The sequence below is a fragment of the Populus alba genome, chromosome 6 (assembly GCF_005239225.2).
Source record: "Populus alba chromosome 6, ASM523922v2, whole genome shotgun sequence".
Lineage (NCBI taxonomy): Eukaryota > Viridiplantae > Streptophyta > Magnoliopsida > Malpighiales > Salicaceae > Populus > Populus alba.
In genome coordinates, this window is record NC_133289.1 from 9,030,049 (window position 1) to 9,045,110 (window position 15,062).

The 15,062-nt window shown below is 35.6% G+C and overlaps 2 protein-coding genes across 5 annotated transcripts; one reads left to right on the forward strand and one right to left on the reverse strand.

Moving 5' to 3' along the window:
- The first annotated feature begins 229 nt into the window (after window positions 1–229).
- Window positions 230–4,768, forward strand: LOC118048131 (probable serine/threonine-protein kinase PBL1). Its single transcript, XM_035057697.2, has 5 exons — window positions 230–460; window positions 1,509–2,173; window positions 2,881–3,138; window positions 3,469–3,588; window positions 3,782–4,768. The coding sequence occupies exons 2-5, from the start codon at window positions 1,544–1,546 to the stop codon at window positions 4,424–4,426; spliced, it is 1,653 nt and encodes a 550-aa protein (XP_034913588.1). The 5' UTR covers window positions 230–460; window positions 1,509–1,543; the 3' UTR covers window positions 4,427–4,768.
- LOC118048130 (B3 domain-containing transcription repressor VAL2) lies at window positions 3,264–12,403 on the reverse strand. Of its 4 annotated transcripts, none has more exons than XR_012170052.1 (14): window positions 12,057–12,403; window positions 11,784–11,938; window positions 11,072–11,153; window positions 10,890–10,991; window positions 9,768–10,411; window positions 9,530–9,626; window positions 9,235–9,409; window positions 8,824–8,900; window positions 8,323–8,748; window positions 7,850–7,899; window positions 7,035–7,148; window positions 6,875–6,942; window positions 4,983–6,034; window positions 3,264–4,782 (listed from the first exon to the last, which is right to left on the reverse strand). XR_012170052.1 is itself a non-coding variant. In XM_035057696.2 (13 exons), the coding sequence occupies exons 2-13, from the start codon at window positions 11,915–11,917 to the stop codon at window positions 5,238–5,240; spliced, it is 2,658 nt and encodes an 885-aa protein (XP_034913587.1). In that variant the 5' UTR covers window positions 11,918–11,938; window positions 12,057–12,403; the 3' UTR covers window positions 3,264–5,237. The 4 variants fall into 4 exon arrangements, 2 of the variants coding, with proteins under 2 accessions (XP_034913587.1, XP_034913586.1); XR_012170051.1 differs by having other exon boundaries at window positions 4,879–6,034; XM_035057696.2 differs by having other exon boundaries at window positions 3,264–6,034; window positions 8,323–8,640.
- Between the last annotated feature and the right edge of the window lie 2,659 nt (window positions 12,404–15,062).

Below are 15,062 nucleotides of genomic sequence, written 5' to 3' on the forward strand. Positions count from 1 at the left end.
TTTATAGTGAAAAAGAAAAGCGGGGGCATGGAAATGGCAATTTACACAAATTCAATACAAAAATATAGATTGAATAATAACAACAACATACAAGACAACATAGAGGGTAAAGATGTCTAAGGAGCGAGAGAGAAATCTATCTTGGCAATAATCACATGTTAATGGAGTAGTTAAATCCTGGGTTTTGGTAGGTTTGACCACTGCCCTCATTGGCCCCGCCCTTCTCTCTTCTCTATTACATTAATGTTCCTCAGCATATCTTTAGCTTCTTTTTTATTAATTAAAAAATCTCTCGCTCTCTGCCTTTTCTCATTTTGCTTTCTTTGACTTGTTAAGGGTTTTTGCTTTACCTCATCAAAATCACACCTTCCCCATTTCTTCGCTTTTCTTTGTTCTCCTCTCCCAATACTTATCCCTTCCTCTTTCATGTTGGAACCTTTGCATGAGCTGGTGTTTGAAGGTTTGATATTTATCGTTGTTTTTTTGTTTCCCTAAGAATTGTGATTGTTTTGAGTGTGGAGATGATGGGTTCCTTTCGTTTTTTTTAATGGGTTGTAAAGTAGTGACCTTTTTTGGTTCAATGTTTTTTTTTTACACTTCTTGATTTTCTGTTCCTTTTGTAAATTGCTATTTGTTTTTATGTGGAAAATTCTTGATAGGAGAATTGATATTTGAAATTTTGGGTGCTTATAGTTTTGAAAATTTCGGGGTGATTTTGGATCTGGGTGCTGGTAGTTTGGTTCAGTTGATGGGATGCTGATTTATATTGCCTTTTGTCTTATTTTGAAATTGCATTAATGCATTAATGGGGATTCTTTTTTTTAATCCTTTAGTAATTTAAGGTTGGAGGTCATTGGTGGGGAATATATTGACTAGTTGGCATTTTAGGAGATTTAAGGCATTTTGATTGTGTGTGGAGAACTTAAAGTTGGATAATTTTTATTTCTTTTGGCAACACCCATATATGTTATACGAGGTTGATTGTGATTGCAAAACAATTTTGGTGATTTGGTGTTGAATTTAGTGGAATTTGATCTCTTTGTGAATATGGGGTGTGTAAAATTCACCCACTGATCAACTTATTTCCTTTATGATTTTACTTGCATTACTGTGTTTGTGATTAACCGAGGTGTAATTTGAGCTGTCATTGCTTTGAAAAGATGTAAATTTTATTGAAACATTTATGGAGGTCCTCAAATGTTCTTTATTGTTATATCACACCTAGAATAAGCATGTATAAATAGCATACATCGAAAATTAGCGTTGTTGCCCCCTATAAAATAACTGAAGGTTAGGGATTGTTTTCATTCTAGTTATCTGATTGGATGATTATGCCACTTGGCATTGTTGTCAAGCATCGAAATTCCTGCAACTTGAGCCCTTGAATTATTTTTTTAATGTGAGTGAATGAAAAATGAATCCTGTATTGAACACATGGATTCTTTTCCAAATATTTTATCAGCGTTGAGAAGTTTGTGTTGATATGATGCTTCTTTTCTTTTTGGCAGAAGCATAGAAGCTTTCAAAGATTGAATGTAATAAGATGGGCTGTTTCACAGTTTTGAAGAGCAAAAAGAAAAGGCCAGAAGCATCAGTTTCCATCAAGCGTGTTAATCTTGAGGAGCAAATACCAACTACTCTGCCTGAGCCTCAGGTCCAAACTCGGTCATTGCAGTCAGCACCCCCTAGTTTTAGGACCAGAGTGAAGCCTGTTCAACCAGAAATCAAAGTAACTAGCAATAGGGCACGGGCGTTATCAGCTCCAGAAAGCCTTGATGCAGCGGAACAAGATCCTCTTGCATCATCTGAATATGAAGAGCATGAAGAGTCAAAAAACCGAGTTGGAATTGCAAAGGAACAGCGGCTTCCAAGTCCGCAACCCCTTCCACTCCCTTCACCTCAGGGTGGTGCTGTACTGAAGCCTATGAGTAGCTTTAAAGCAGTGAATTGCAGTGGCCCGCTCTATGCTTCTGGACCATTGCCGCGTCCTCCAGGTGGAACACTGAGAAACTTTTCATATGAAGAAATTCTATCTGCTTGCCGTAATTTCTCTTCAGATCGATGTGTATCTGAAGGTCTTTCATCCATAATGTTCTGGGCTTCCTTTGGGGATGATGCTTCAAGTTCAAAGAGGTTCGAAGCTAGTGTTACTCGCCTTCATTCATCATCTCAGGTAATGTATGGATTGACAGTTTGTCAATGCACAGCCACAAAACAGCTTTCTTTTAGATCTCTTCTAGTTGACAATGGCTGATGGTTGAACTTTGAGGATTCCTTAAATTTCTGATCAACTTTCTTAATTTCCTTGCATATTCATCTATTGGTAAACTAAGCGCTTACTACACTTAATTCATCCATTTTGCATTCCTTTGTCTTCATTCTCCTTCAAATATCACACTGAGGATTGTCCCTTTCTTGCATATGTGTTTGCTTCACAGGACAAGCAAAAACTCCAATTCAGTGAGCTGCCTAGTAGAAAAGCCGATGTATGTGGTTTAACTTTGCTCCCTGAAAAAATGACAAGGGAATGTGTGCACGAGTGTAGTGGAGAGTGAGGAATTTTTTCATCCTTTTACTAGGGGTGCAAAGTGTATTTTTCTAAAAGTTGAGGTGCTCAGTGTACCCTAGGGTAATCATCTTATCATATTTGTGCACGCTTAACACTATGATTTTAAGTCTTATCTTAAGAATACAACTAGAACTTAGATGCATTATTTGCATATAATTTTTGTACTTAAGAAGATATATGTAGTTTATTTATCATTTGCCTTTTCTGTTCAAACACTTGAAGTGTTTTGATATTTTAAAAGAAAGGGCAAAGATGCAAGAGCATTATAATGTTTGAGTGTTTAAGCAAGACCCTTGTATTTGATCTTACAGGGTTTAAAAGAGTTTATAAACGAGGTTAATACCCTTGCATCTTTGCAACATCCAAACTTGTGCAAATTGCTTGGCTATCATGCACGTGATGGGTCAGACCAGAGAATGCTGGTGTATGAAAGGCTTTATCATGGAAGCTTGGATCGGCTGCTGTATGGAAGATCTGATGGGCCTCCCATTGACTGGAACACCAGGATGAAAATTGCTTTATGTGCTGCACAAGGTCTTACTTTTTTGCATGAAGAAGGGCCTTTCCAGGTAAAATGCTACTTTGATCCAAACAAAGTGAACTACGAAACAATGCATTATATTATATGTAGCTCACAATACTATTCCAGACTTCCTGAAGAACTATTAGATTAGCATTTTTTCCCCATTTGTACTACTTATTTTTAATTGATTGAAATCTGTTCTATATATCCTGCTTTGTGAATGTTAAGTGGCAATTGAAATAAATCATCTGTTTATTGCTATGATTCCTTCTTCTTCTTCTTTTCCGGAAGGGAAATATGTGGGAGACTGCACAGTATTCAACACTTTTAGTTTTCCATGAGTTTTATGTTTGCTGAAGCCATCCTTCCATTTCAGGCAATGTACAATGAGTTCTCTACTGCCAACATACAAATTGACAAAGACTTTAGTGCAAAGCTTTCAGGATATGGTTGTGTTGGCCATATTCCTGAAACAGAGATCTCTAACAGTTCAGTGGTAAGCTCCTTTATCTCACCTGCTGATATTTCTTCTTGTTTTGCATAAACTAGTGACGGTTGGCTTTACCTCCATACCTTGGCTTGGGGGCTGAGATGGCTTCCAGATAGTTGCAAGCTTTAATCTCTCAAGACTCTGGAAGCCTTTTTCTCTTTGTGGAGTTTAACACTTTTCTTTCTATTCGCTTATACAGGCTGCAGCAAATCTCTCAGTGGAGACAGTAGAGAGAGGGTTATTGACTCCAAAGAGCAACGTTTGGAGCTTTGCAATTGTTCTTCTTGAACTACTCACTGGCCGGAAGAATCTTGATAGCCGTCATCCTAGGGAAGAGAGAAACTTAGTTAAGTGGACCCGGCCTTTTCTAGCTGATGACTGTCGACTATCACTGATTATGGATCCTCAGTTAAAATGCCGTTTCCCAGCAAAAGCAGCCCGGACATTGGCTGACATTGCTCTAAGATGTCTTCAGAAGGATCCATTGGAAAGACTAACCATGAGAACCATTGTTGAGCATCTCAAAGTTATACAAGACATGAAATTCTCCAGTCGCTTTCCTCTGCAAGAACCAGCTGCAGTTGCTGGAAAGCAAATGTCCAGATCACCTAGTCTTAATGGAATTATTGCCCCAGCACCAAGGTTAAGTTTCACACAATCTCCGCCGTCAAGAGCCCGGCCATCCATTTCCCCGACTAGGCCTCGTGCTTTACCTCTCTCTCTTCCTCCTCGCGCCTGTTCCTCAACTCTCTCTCTTGAGGAACTGGAACTGGAACTGGAACGGCAAGAAAGCAGGAAATCATCATCATCAGCTGTTCGAAGGCCAAGTGTTGAAGGATTTTGATTGTTAATATATGCATTTTTTCATTTTTTGAATGGCTTTTCCTTTTTACCCCTTTTGGTGATTCAACAGAACATATAGAAAGATATAGATGTGGATCTTCCACCTTCCCATCCCCTAAGATGTTGAAAAAAGAGTGGATGCTAGCCTGTAGATAGAGTGCAAACCCTAGTTCAACTGGATTCAATTAGTTTCATTGTAATCAACAAATATACATTGAATAGTGTTCCAAACTCATGCTTCATGCTTGTTCATGCTCTTCAATGATTTGTTGATTACAAATCATTGCATGAACGTGCCCCCCAACAGTTTTGAATGAAATAACAAACTTCACTCCTTGGTCTCCGTTTATTGTATGCCTGAAAAAGTTATCCATGAGATTCAAGGAGTCAATGAGTATACAATAGTGAACATCTGCTAGGTAATGCAAACGCAGTTGGAGTTTGATATCTTACAGGACATGAAGCAAACTAGTGGAAGAGAAATGAAGAGATTTCATGAGATGTGAATGGCAAGAGAAACAGCAGGGAAAATGAAATGGCAAACAAGTCTTTTGCACCTGTATTTTTTTTTTTTTTTTGGCTCGCTCAGTAACTCCTTACAGAATATTGTATCTGTGGACCCATGGAGCCCCCCTCCAAAGTTCCAAACTTCTGAACGTATGGGAAAAGGGAAAAAAAATCATGTACGTATTATACATAATATATAATGAATAAAGACCCTCAGGCGGGGGGGATGCTCATCTCACACGAAAAGAAGCTAGGAATTTGTTATTATACAAAAAAGGGGAAAAAAGGAAAAGAAAAGGGGCACTTCAGACAGGGTCATTTTGGCTTTGGTCTGGTCCGGGTTCATCATTCTCTTCACCTCCGCTCTCCTGCTCTGGTGCAGCCGTGGCAGGTTGACAATCATCATTAATTTTCCCTTCATTTTCCCCCGTTTGCGGTGGGACATGTGATGCTGAACTTGCTTGTTGCTCAGATAAACTTGCAAGACCATTCTGCTTCAAATATGTGTCCAATGGAAGGGTTGCTACTTGAAGAAAACTCGTCATGCTCATTCGGGTTAACCCTGCTTGTGAGTCCTCTTCACGGTCAGGATGGCAGTTTAAATCTAGATGTCCCTTGCCTGAGTCAGCCAATTTGTTTGACAGATTATTGCTTTGGCTTTTGGATTCTAACTCATTCCCTGACCTGGCTTCATTATCCGAAGGATCTCTAGGTGTCGATGCAAGCTTTGAGCTGCTCTCTACTTCAGCTTCATCTTTGGGACCCACCGCATGCTGAGTCTTCTGGGCAATCTCTGCTTCACGCTCTGACTGACGCTTCTTTTTGCGCATCATTAAAGTTTTAAAACGGCGTTTTACTGTCATGCAGACATTACATGTGCATGTAGGCTTGTGCTTCCCCTTCCCGCTCGGGGGCTGGATACACACAATGCATGAGCAGCCAGGACGGTGTCTAGGGTGTTTTGTTGTGGTTGCAACAACAGCAGTAGTGCATTGCTCACCCACATCCCCGAGGATTGCAGCATTGGCCAGTGCATCCAGACCAGAAGATTCAAGTTCCTGGGCTGGCTGATGACTGCTAGTAATTTTCCGTTTCTTGAAATCTATATCAAATAATCAAGGCCACGGTAATATTAATATAATTCTTTTGAATGTAAGGATAAAACACGAGGATATTTTGCCACATTTGAAAATTAATACAAATTATGCGAACATTAAATTGATAGCTCATTATGCAGGTCACGCAACAATTTCATTAAGGACATGATAATAGACAAAACACACGCACAAATACTATATATACTGAACCTTCTATTCTTCATTTCACTAATTAAATGACCATGCTTTCATGCATTTATCCCAGATAGATGGATGAAATTTTCTGTCAAAACTTATCAGTTTTGATATTTGAAATTGGCCTACTTAAAGTTGTAAAATTGCAGATACAAGACCACAACAAAAAGCATGCAAAATCATTAAAAAAGGATTGCACATGTTGAAGTATTTGGGAGGTTTTAGACCCAGAGAAAAATGAAAACAGTGAAACGAAGTAATGACAACATGAACCTTGGACAGGTAATGAACTATCCATCCAACTTCGAATCTAGGAGAAGCAACCACATAGGGTCATGTAACATGAAGACTAGAATGATACTATGATCCACATAACTGTTACATAAACCAAGTTTATGTAGACAGTAGACCGTTCCAATCAAATTACCAGCAATAGGGTCCACTGAACCAATCAATTTGATTGGTCTGGGCTACATTGACCAAGTCTATGCAACAATTCAGTATGATGCAGCTTAAACTCCTTTTTTGTTTCTTTCTTTCATGTCGATAAAAATGACCCTGTGGTGAATGATTAGAAGTTTAAGCTGCAATGACATGTAAGCTTCCAACAAAAGGAGAAAAGGGAAGCTTGCAGGCATCATAGTTCATACCCTTGTTCAGTCTGAGAAGATTTTCCAATTCCCTTGGGGCTAATTCATCTGGAGCAGAACAAGAACACCTGAAGACACAAAATCATATTATAGCAAATCGAGTCTGGCACAAAGTGGGGAAAAATATAAAAACCAGCAATGACAAAGACATGTTGTTGACCTGCTTTGATCCCAGGCATTGTCCACACATGTCCACTTTGGTGGAAGAAGAACATCAACTGGCAGCCTTCGCCACTTGGAGCAGCTATCACACTGGGCCCATTGCTCTTGCCCCCTGACAACAGAGCATAGTATCTAAACTATTAGATGCATTTACATATATCTAAAACTAAAAGAAACATCAATCAAATTCCATCACAAATAACAGAAATATGCTATTTGAAAGGAAAAAAAAAGGTCTGGAAAAAGGGAGGGGTTATGATTCCCCAGCAGAGGTTGAGTCAAAATTGAGATCCTTATAAACAATGCAAATGTGATGAATAGGTCCTTTGACACACAAAGTCCTGACCTTCTTCATAAATTAAATCTGGCATAACCTGAAGATCATTTTCATAACAAACTAGCAAGTCATCCTGAATAGTTTCATTTGTCAACTTAGATATCTGTTGATAAATGATTCAATAATAAGTTGTTAATTATAATTCTTATCATTCAGTGATGTAAATTCCTGTCATCACTTGATTTTAAGTTTTAACTCTAAAAACTGACAGAAGGACGTGCATTTCAGACATAAATGAAAACCATCATTAAAAATGATATGCATTGTATCTGACACAGAACAGATTGATGATCTTGATTAGGAATCGATTTCATCTATATTTAAAGATCAAACTTGGTTTGCTCATTGTATAAGAGTTTCGAGACCCTGAGACAGAAGGTTAGTTCTTGTACCAGGACAGTTAGGTCAATCTGTGAGTGCATCACCTTCACATGCTAAATAAAAAGACTAGTGATATAGCTGACAGTGATTCTTACCCAATTGAACGAACTATAAAGATACTCCTCTTCCCAAAAACTGGAGGTTCCTGCATGGAAAAACATGTATAATCATGAAATCAACTGCAAGGCTTTGTCACCAATAAATTGTATATTACATATTCCAGGGGTCAAATATGTGTTCAACAACAGTTACACTTTCAGTAGAGAAGGCCCTGCAGTACAAATATGGCATATATTATTCATATCCTATACCAGTTCCAATTGCCAAACATCCATGCTTCTGTAAAACATATTTATCAACGTGTAGCACTTTTGATTATCCACCATAAAGTATGTGCAGAAAAAGAAACTAATAGAATATTAAATTAATTATTTGAGAATATTTTTCATCAGAAAGCAACCTGGTGTGCATATGTTCATACATAAATGTACAAGCGAAAGAGAAAATGAATGCATACATAGACGTGGGTATGGATATAACAACTATAAACTTCAGTGAGACTACTCACTTCATATTCTTCAAAATCATGATCCTCGATGGTGACAATGCTAGGCTTGACACTTGGTGCTGGGCGAAGCAAATCCTGTGCCTCTTCCCATGTAAGTTTCAGCTCAAAAGCATCTAGGCTATCAATTAGTAGCCTCTTACTTTTAGACCCAATATTGCGTGTTCTTTTTCTCTCAGGAACCATCAATGATGGTAACAGCAAGCCATCCCTTGTCCTGTCTTCTTGCTTCTCAGATTTATTCCAGCTAATATCACCACTAGCTGAATGCAAATGTTTGGACAATGCACTTAAGTGTGTGTCAGTGCTTCCCTTCAGTGACTGAAGAAGGCCAGAGTAACCACTTATTATAGGCAGGTTCTCAAAAACACCGGAAAAGTAACTTTCACTTGAAGGAACACCATTAGGAATGGCAGATGGTTGGGTGTCCTGCTTATTTAATAATTTATGCATTAATACTATATATTCAAGTTTGCTAACATAAAAGCTGACGCTGGTTTTTACCTGCATTGCTATAGAGTTTGATGCTTTTCTAAACCCCATGACAAGTTTTCCTTCTGGATCCATACGACTAAACGTTACTGCAATAGAAATGATGGGCTATTTAAGTGTGACAGTAAATACACCACTATCTCCCATGAAACTATCTACAGTTAAGATTTCAGAACAAACTTAAACAGTGATTTGTGAAAGTAAAGATGCTTAGGGCAATTATAGCATAGCAAATATCACATGGACTGATTTCGTTACATCTTAGAGGCACAACTGAAAAGCTCTCAAGTACGGATTATAATATAAAACAATTGAAATGTTATCTACTTTGTTCTAACAGAAATATGAAAACTGGAGAAAATAACATAAATATTTTGAAATAATGACAACAATCCCAGAAATCTATAAGGGGTTAAAAGATACCAGTATCTCCAGCTTGTAATTTCATGGACTGTATGCACGGAGTTACACCCTCCAAGACATACATCCTGCTGTTATTGTTAGGCCAAAACCTGAACTGAAATACCCACTCTTTACCCTTTACATCTTGAATCCGTAGAGGAAGACCCTCAGGTTGAGAGATGGGAGGGAAATAAGCCTGCACAGTGGTTCAATATCAACTTATATACAGCAAGTTTATCAACAATGACTTCTTAGGTGCAAACATTATGACCATCAAATATCATGGCAAAGCTAGAACAAAACTACACAAACTTACTTCAGCACATGCTTTAGGGAGAACCAAGCGACCAATGCGACCAGCATCGCTCGCACTGAGAACCTTTTCAAACAATGGGACAATGGTGGAATTTGGACTTAAAAGATAACATAGTTAAGGATATCACAGTCATCAGAAAAACTTGAAAAAGGAAAAAGCATAAGCAAAAAATACATGATACAGCAGGAAAAGAAAATAAATATGATATTGGATTTTGAAACAATAGAATGATGGATACTCTCCAGATATTTGCTGCAACTCTTGATCTGTAATCCTAGGCCAGTAACGAGGAAGCAACTGATTCCGTCCCCGTCCTTCAGCAGGTGGCCTAGCAACGCGTATCTGTGAGACCATGCCAGCATTTGCATCCATAGAAAGGGCCGACTTTGGAGGCTTTGGCAATAGATGGCGAGACCTGGGTCCTTGTTGGAGTGGAGAGGATGCCTTACTCGATACCCTTTCATCAACAACACCTCCAGGAAAGGGATTTGGATTTCCTAAAGAAGAACCCAGGCTCATACTCAAGTTCGTTTGCGCTAGTGATTCATATAAATCTTTTGCTGCAGTAACTGTTCTATGAATCTCTGGTTTGGCAGTTTGACATGATGCATTGGATGCTTGGTTAAAATTCGAGAAAATTGTGCTTGCAATTTCTCCCACAGGAGGTAGTATATCCTCCTGTTTCATTTTCCTGCAAGACCCGTTTGTCTCATCACTCTGTAATTGAAGCAAATTCCTCGTGCCAATACCATCAATACAATTGCCTAACTGCATAAGCTTTGTTTCAGCTGCCAACTGGCTGTCGGCAGAAGCAGAATGCAGTTCCCCAACATTATCAACTTTTGGCTTGCCAAATCCATTAGGTTTTTCATCACCATTCATCTGCATAAAAAGATGATTCATTACACTCAAAATACCCAAATTCTGCCTGTGAGAACTGCAGGGCTTGAAATCAAGCATTGTCTAGCAATAGTGAAAACATGACCATTAGCAGGGCATATCCTAGAAGATTGTGCCATAAACAAACATAAGAAAATGTGGATCCAGATCAGCAGTGTCTTGACCACTAGATAGTTACTTCTTTTCACAAAGAGCTCTTTCTTGCCTTGATGACCCTTAGTTGTTATAATCCAGAGATGCATGCAGATGACAAGTGTCAACAGACCAAAAGTAGACGATATTGGAGCCATTCAAAAGAATATTGTTTTTTTTCTGAGCATATTTAAACATGATGCAGGATGGTTCCTGCGCCAGTGTAGGGTGTTGTACACTAAGGTAAAGATAGAACAGAAAATCCTCTTTACAACAGACATCTATATGATGACAACGATAAACAAATGCATATGAAAATTGATCTTACAGGACCAACTCCTGCAGTTCTAGAACAGCTTGTACAGTTCACACCACCACCATCAAGTAGTTCAAGCAGGGACCTGGAAGCAATGCATCCACAATGGAGATGCTGCCAACACCAAATTCCATTAGATTTATGCAACGAATCACTAAGATCAAGGCTATGAAAGAAACAAATCACCAGCTTACCTTGCTGCATGAAGTGCACTCCCTCCATCCAGAATCCTTAGAGTGGAAAACTTCACAAAAAATCGATTGCTCATATGCAGACCTATATCAAACATGAATCCTCAATTATAACTATTGATTAAAATCATCATATAAAAGGAAGCCATGTTTTCCCATCATATCTAAAGACTTGAAGCTTATTATATGACAGTCAATAAATGATGTACTAGAATCCATTGTTGCCATATTTTCACTTTCATACAATTTATTAAAAAAAAAAAAAAAAAAACTATTTCATTTGTGCTTGTAAGTATCATTAATTAGGACAGCCTTAGTTAGGCGCCTCGTTTTGAGCAATTCGTTCTCAATTTCTAAGTTTACAATGAAATTCAACCCTTATATTTTAACAAGAAATTGGGGCGAAAACATTTTCTCCGTGAATTCAACTCCAAAATAAGCCTTTTCACGCACCTAATTTCGTTGAAAAATAAAAGTAATTGAAATGGATGAATTGGAAATGATGGCACACCATATTAAATAAAACTCCCAATAATGAGCAAAAAATAATGCCCACTGAAATATTAACATGACAAAAAATCCAAAAACGGAAAAATTGGACCCGGAAATAAATAGTAAATAAAACCGTTTAAAACAGTAAACCCAAACAAACGATAAATATCAAAACATTCTAAGAAAGAAAACTATAAATATCAAAGAATTAAGATAAATTTACCCGCAATTATCGCAGAGAATGGCGAAATCACCAGATCGCAGTGCCCAACCTTTTCTCCACCCGCCAGAATTTGACGTCGAGACTCCACAAGTTGCATTCATGCAACTCTTAATCGACAACGACGAGGACGCCATTTTTAATTTATTTCAATTAATCTACAAAATTAGCACAATCAAATCTCCAATATTAAAATTAAATCCCTAAATTAATCACGTTTAGTTAGTTCTAATTCAACTTGTTAATAAAACAAGTAAAGAAAAAAAAAAAACTAACCACGTATTAAGACAGGAGGCAGATTACTACAGCTGGTTACGTCTGTTGACTGTTACAAAGAGACGACGACGACGACATGTTGTTTGGGAGTTGAAGTACTGTATGGTATTGATCGAGTTGAGATTTATTAAGACAGTGAATTAAGTGCGTGGATCAGGAGACACGTCGGTTACCGGTGACGGGTGGGAGGTATTGACGACGGGGGTTTTAATTTTTTTCTGGTGGAGAGAGAAGAAGAAGAAGATGTGCATGCAAAGTAACAAAATAACAGTAGAGAGGGGAGAGAGAGAGGGTGAGTTTGGAAAACAAAAACAATGCATGCATTGCACGATGATGTTCCTTCAAGACTCGGCGACCTCGCCCACCTTATTAATTTCTTCTCTCTTTTTTTTATCTTCTTTTTCCCTACTTACCCCTCTTGTTTTTTGTATATCAATTCCCCTTTATTTTTTCATTATTACTTTTTAAGACTTCCTGGATAATAAATCTTTTATTTTTATAAACTATTGGTTAGATAATATTTTTATTTTATTTTAGTGGTGATTACGATTGTGATTTAAAAAAAAAAAAAAACAAATTAGCAACTTGCTTCATAGTTGATTGACTGGAAACCTTTTTTTTTTTTTTTTTAATGTGTGGACCTTTTATTGTTATGGACCAATAGTTTTTATATACCAAGACGAATTTATTTTTTTAATTAATTTTTTTTTATAAATTACCTATACTTATACTGATATGGTTTTAAAAAATATTTTTTATTATATTACTTTCAATTTTAAATAATAATAATGATAATAATTTAAGAAACAAACTTAAGCTAATACCTCATCATTTATATTATATTATTATATTAACAAAAAAAAAACTAAAAGAGAAGAAGGCTTACCAAACACTATTTATTTTAAAAAGATTTTGTTTTTTTTTTTTTTTTTTTTCAATTAATAATTTTTTTATTTTATCATTTAATATTAAATTTGTTTTCTATTGGGTTACATACTCTTTTTACATGAATCGCAGGTTTAATGGATTATCCCATTGACTAAATTTTCTTTATTAATTAATTTTTTCTCAAATTCATTATTTAATATTAGATTGATCGATAATTAGATTTCATAATTTGTTTTGTTTGCTTAATAGGTTAACTCAAGTTGAGTCGATTTATTTTTTGTATTTTTTTTTATTGATTTTTTTTTTTAATTTCATCATTCAACATTGTTTAGTTGGAAATTGAATTTCATAATATATTTTGATTTGGTATCTATGGAGATATTTTGGTTTCAAGAACAAAGTTGTAGGTTTTGATATTTTTACCCTAGTTAAATCGTGTCATTTTTTTTAAAAGATTGTCTTCAGTCTCATGACCTGAATTATGGTTCCTTCAACATTGGATTTGTTTTTTATTGGGTTGTCCTCGTCTCATGACCTAGGTTTCCCGATTAACTCAATTATTTTTTTAATTGATTTTTTTTTAATTTTATTCATTTAATATTGTGTTTGATTAAAAATTATACTTCATTATTGTTTTTGTTTGTTTTTTATTAAGTTATCTCGACCTCATGATCCAAAAATAGTGCTTAATAAATTAACTTGAGTTGACTTTGCTCAATTTTTTTTTTGTTTTTTTAATTAAAAATTCTAAAAGTTTCATCGTTCAACACTAGATCCGATAGGATCAATTGAGAATTGAACTTTATAATTTATTTTAATTTACTCTCTATGGGGTTATATTAGTCTCATGACCAGAGTTGAGGATTTGACAAATTAACCTAAGTTAAATTAGGTTATTTTTTTATATGAGATTATATCAATCTCATTACCTAAGTTATGGGTTTTACGAATTGACTTTGATCATTTTTTTAATTTATTTATATTTTTAATCTCATCCTTCAATATTAGGTTAGTTAAAAGTTAGGAATTAGAATTTGTAATTTTTTTCCGAATAGCTTTTACAAGGTTATCTCGGTTTTATATCTCTGGTCACAAGTTCATAGGTTAACTTGTGTCATTTTTTAAGTTCATTTTTTAATTAATTCTTTTTTGAATTTTCATCTTTCAATATTGAATTGATTAAAAATTAGATTTTATAATTTCTATTAATTTGCTTTCTACAAAGTTATTATAGTCTTATTATGCAGGTCGCAAAATCAACATATTAACCTAGGTTTACCCAAAGTTAATATAATATGTTGTTATCTTAATATTAAAAAAAGATGTCATCTTGAAAATATTTTAGTCAAATTATGTTTTTACAGGTCATCCAGTTTGCTTTTAAACTCACAAAGTCAACCCCCAAACAATTTAAATTTTTTTTCCACTAGAAAAATGGAATTAGAAATATCTAAATATTTTTTTTACATTTAAGAAAACTTTGTCTCGATCCACAAGATAGTACGGGTTAATAATCTAGTTATAAATTAAAAAAGGTGGTGATTTTATTGTTCATAATCTCACAAAACATTATTTATTTCAAACATGTTTGTTTTTTCCTTTGTGTTTTTTTTCTAAATCTATATTTATTTCCTTAGTTTTATACTTTAACATTTATTTTATTGGAGATTGAACTTTGTAATTTATTATGATTTTCTTTATACATGGTTAACTCGGTCTTATAACCATATCACGGGTTTAACGAGTTAACTTTGTGGACTTGAGTTTTTTTTAATTTATATTTTTTTTTCAATTTTATCCTTCAACATTGGGTTGATTGAGAATTAAGCTTCGCAATTTATTTTGGTTTGCTTTCTATAAGGTTATTTCGGTCTCATGAATTGAGTTGTGTGTTTGGCATGTTAATTAGTTGACTAAAGTTTTTTTTTTTTTGTCTTTTTTTAATTGGCATTTTTTCAATTTTATTTTTCAGCATTAGGTTGATTATAAATCAGGTTTCATAATTTATTTTGTTTTTCTTTCTATGAGTTTATCTTAACTTTATGACTTAGATCACGTGTTTTGTGCATTAACCCGTGTATACTAGGTTGTTTTATTGTGTCTTGTTTTTAGATTCAT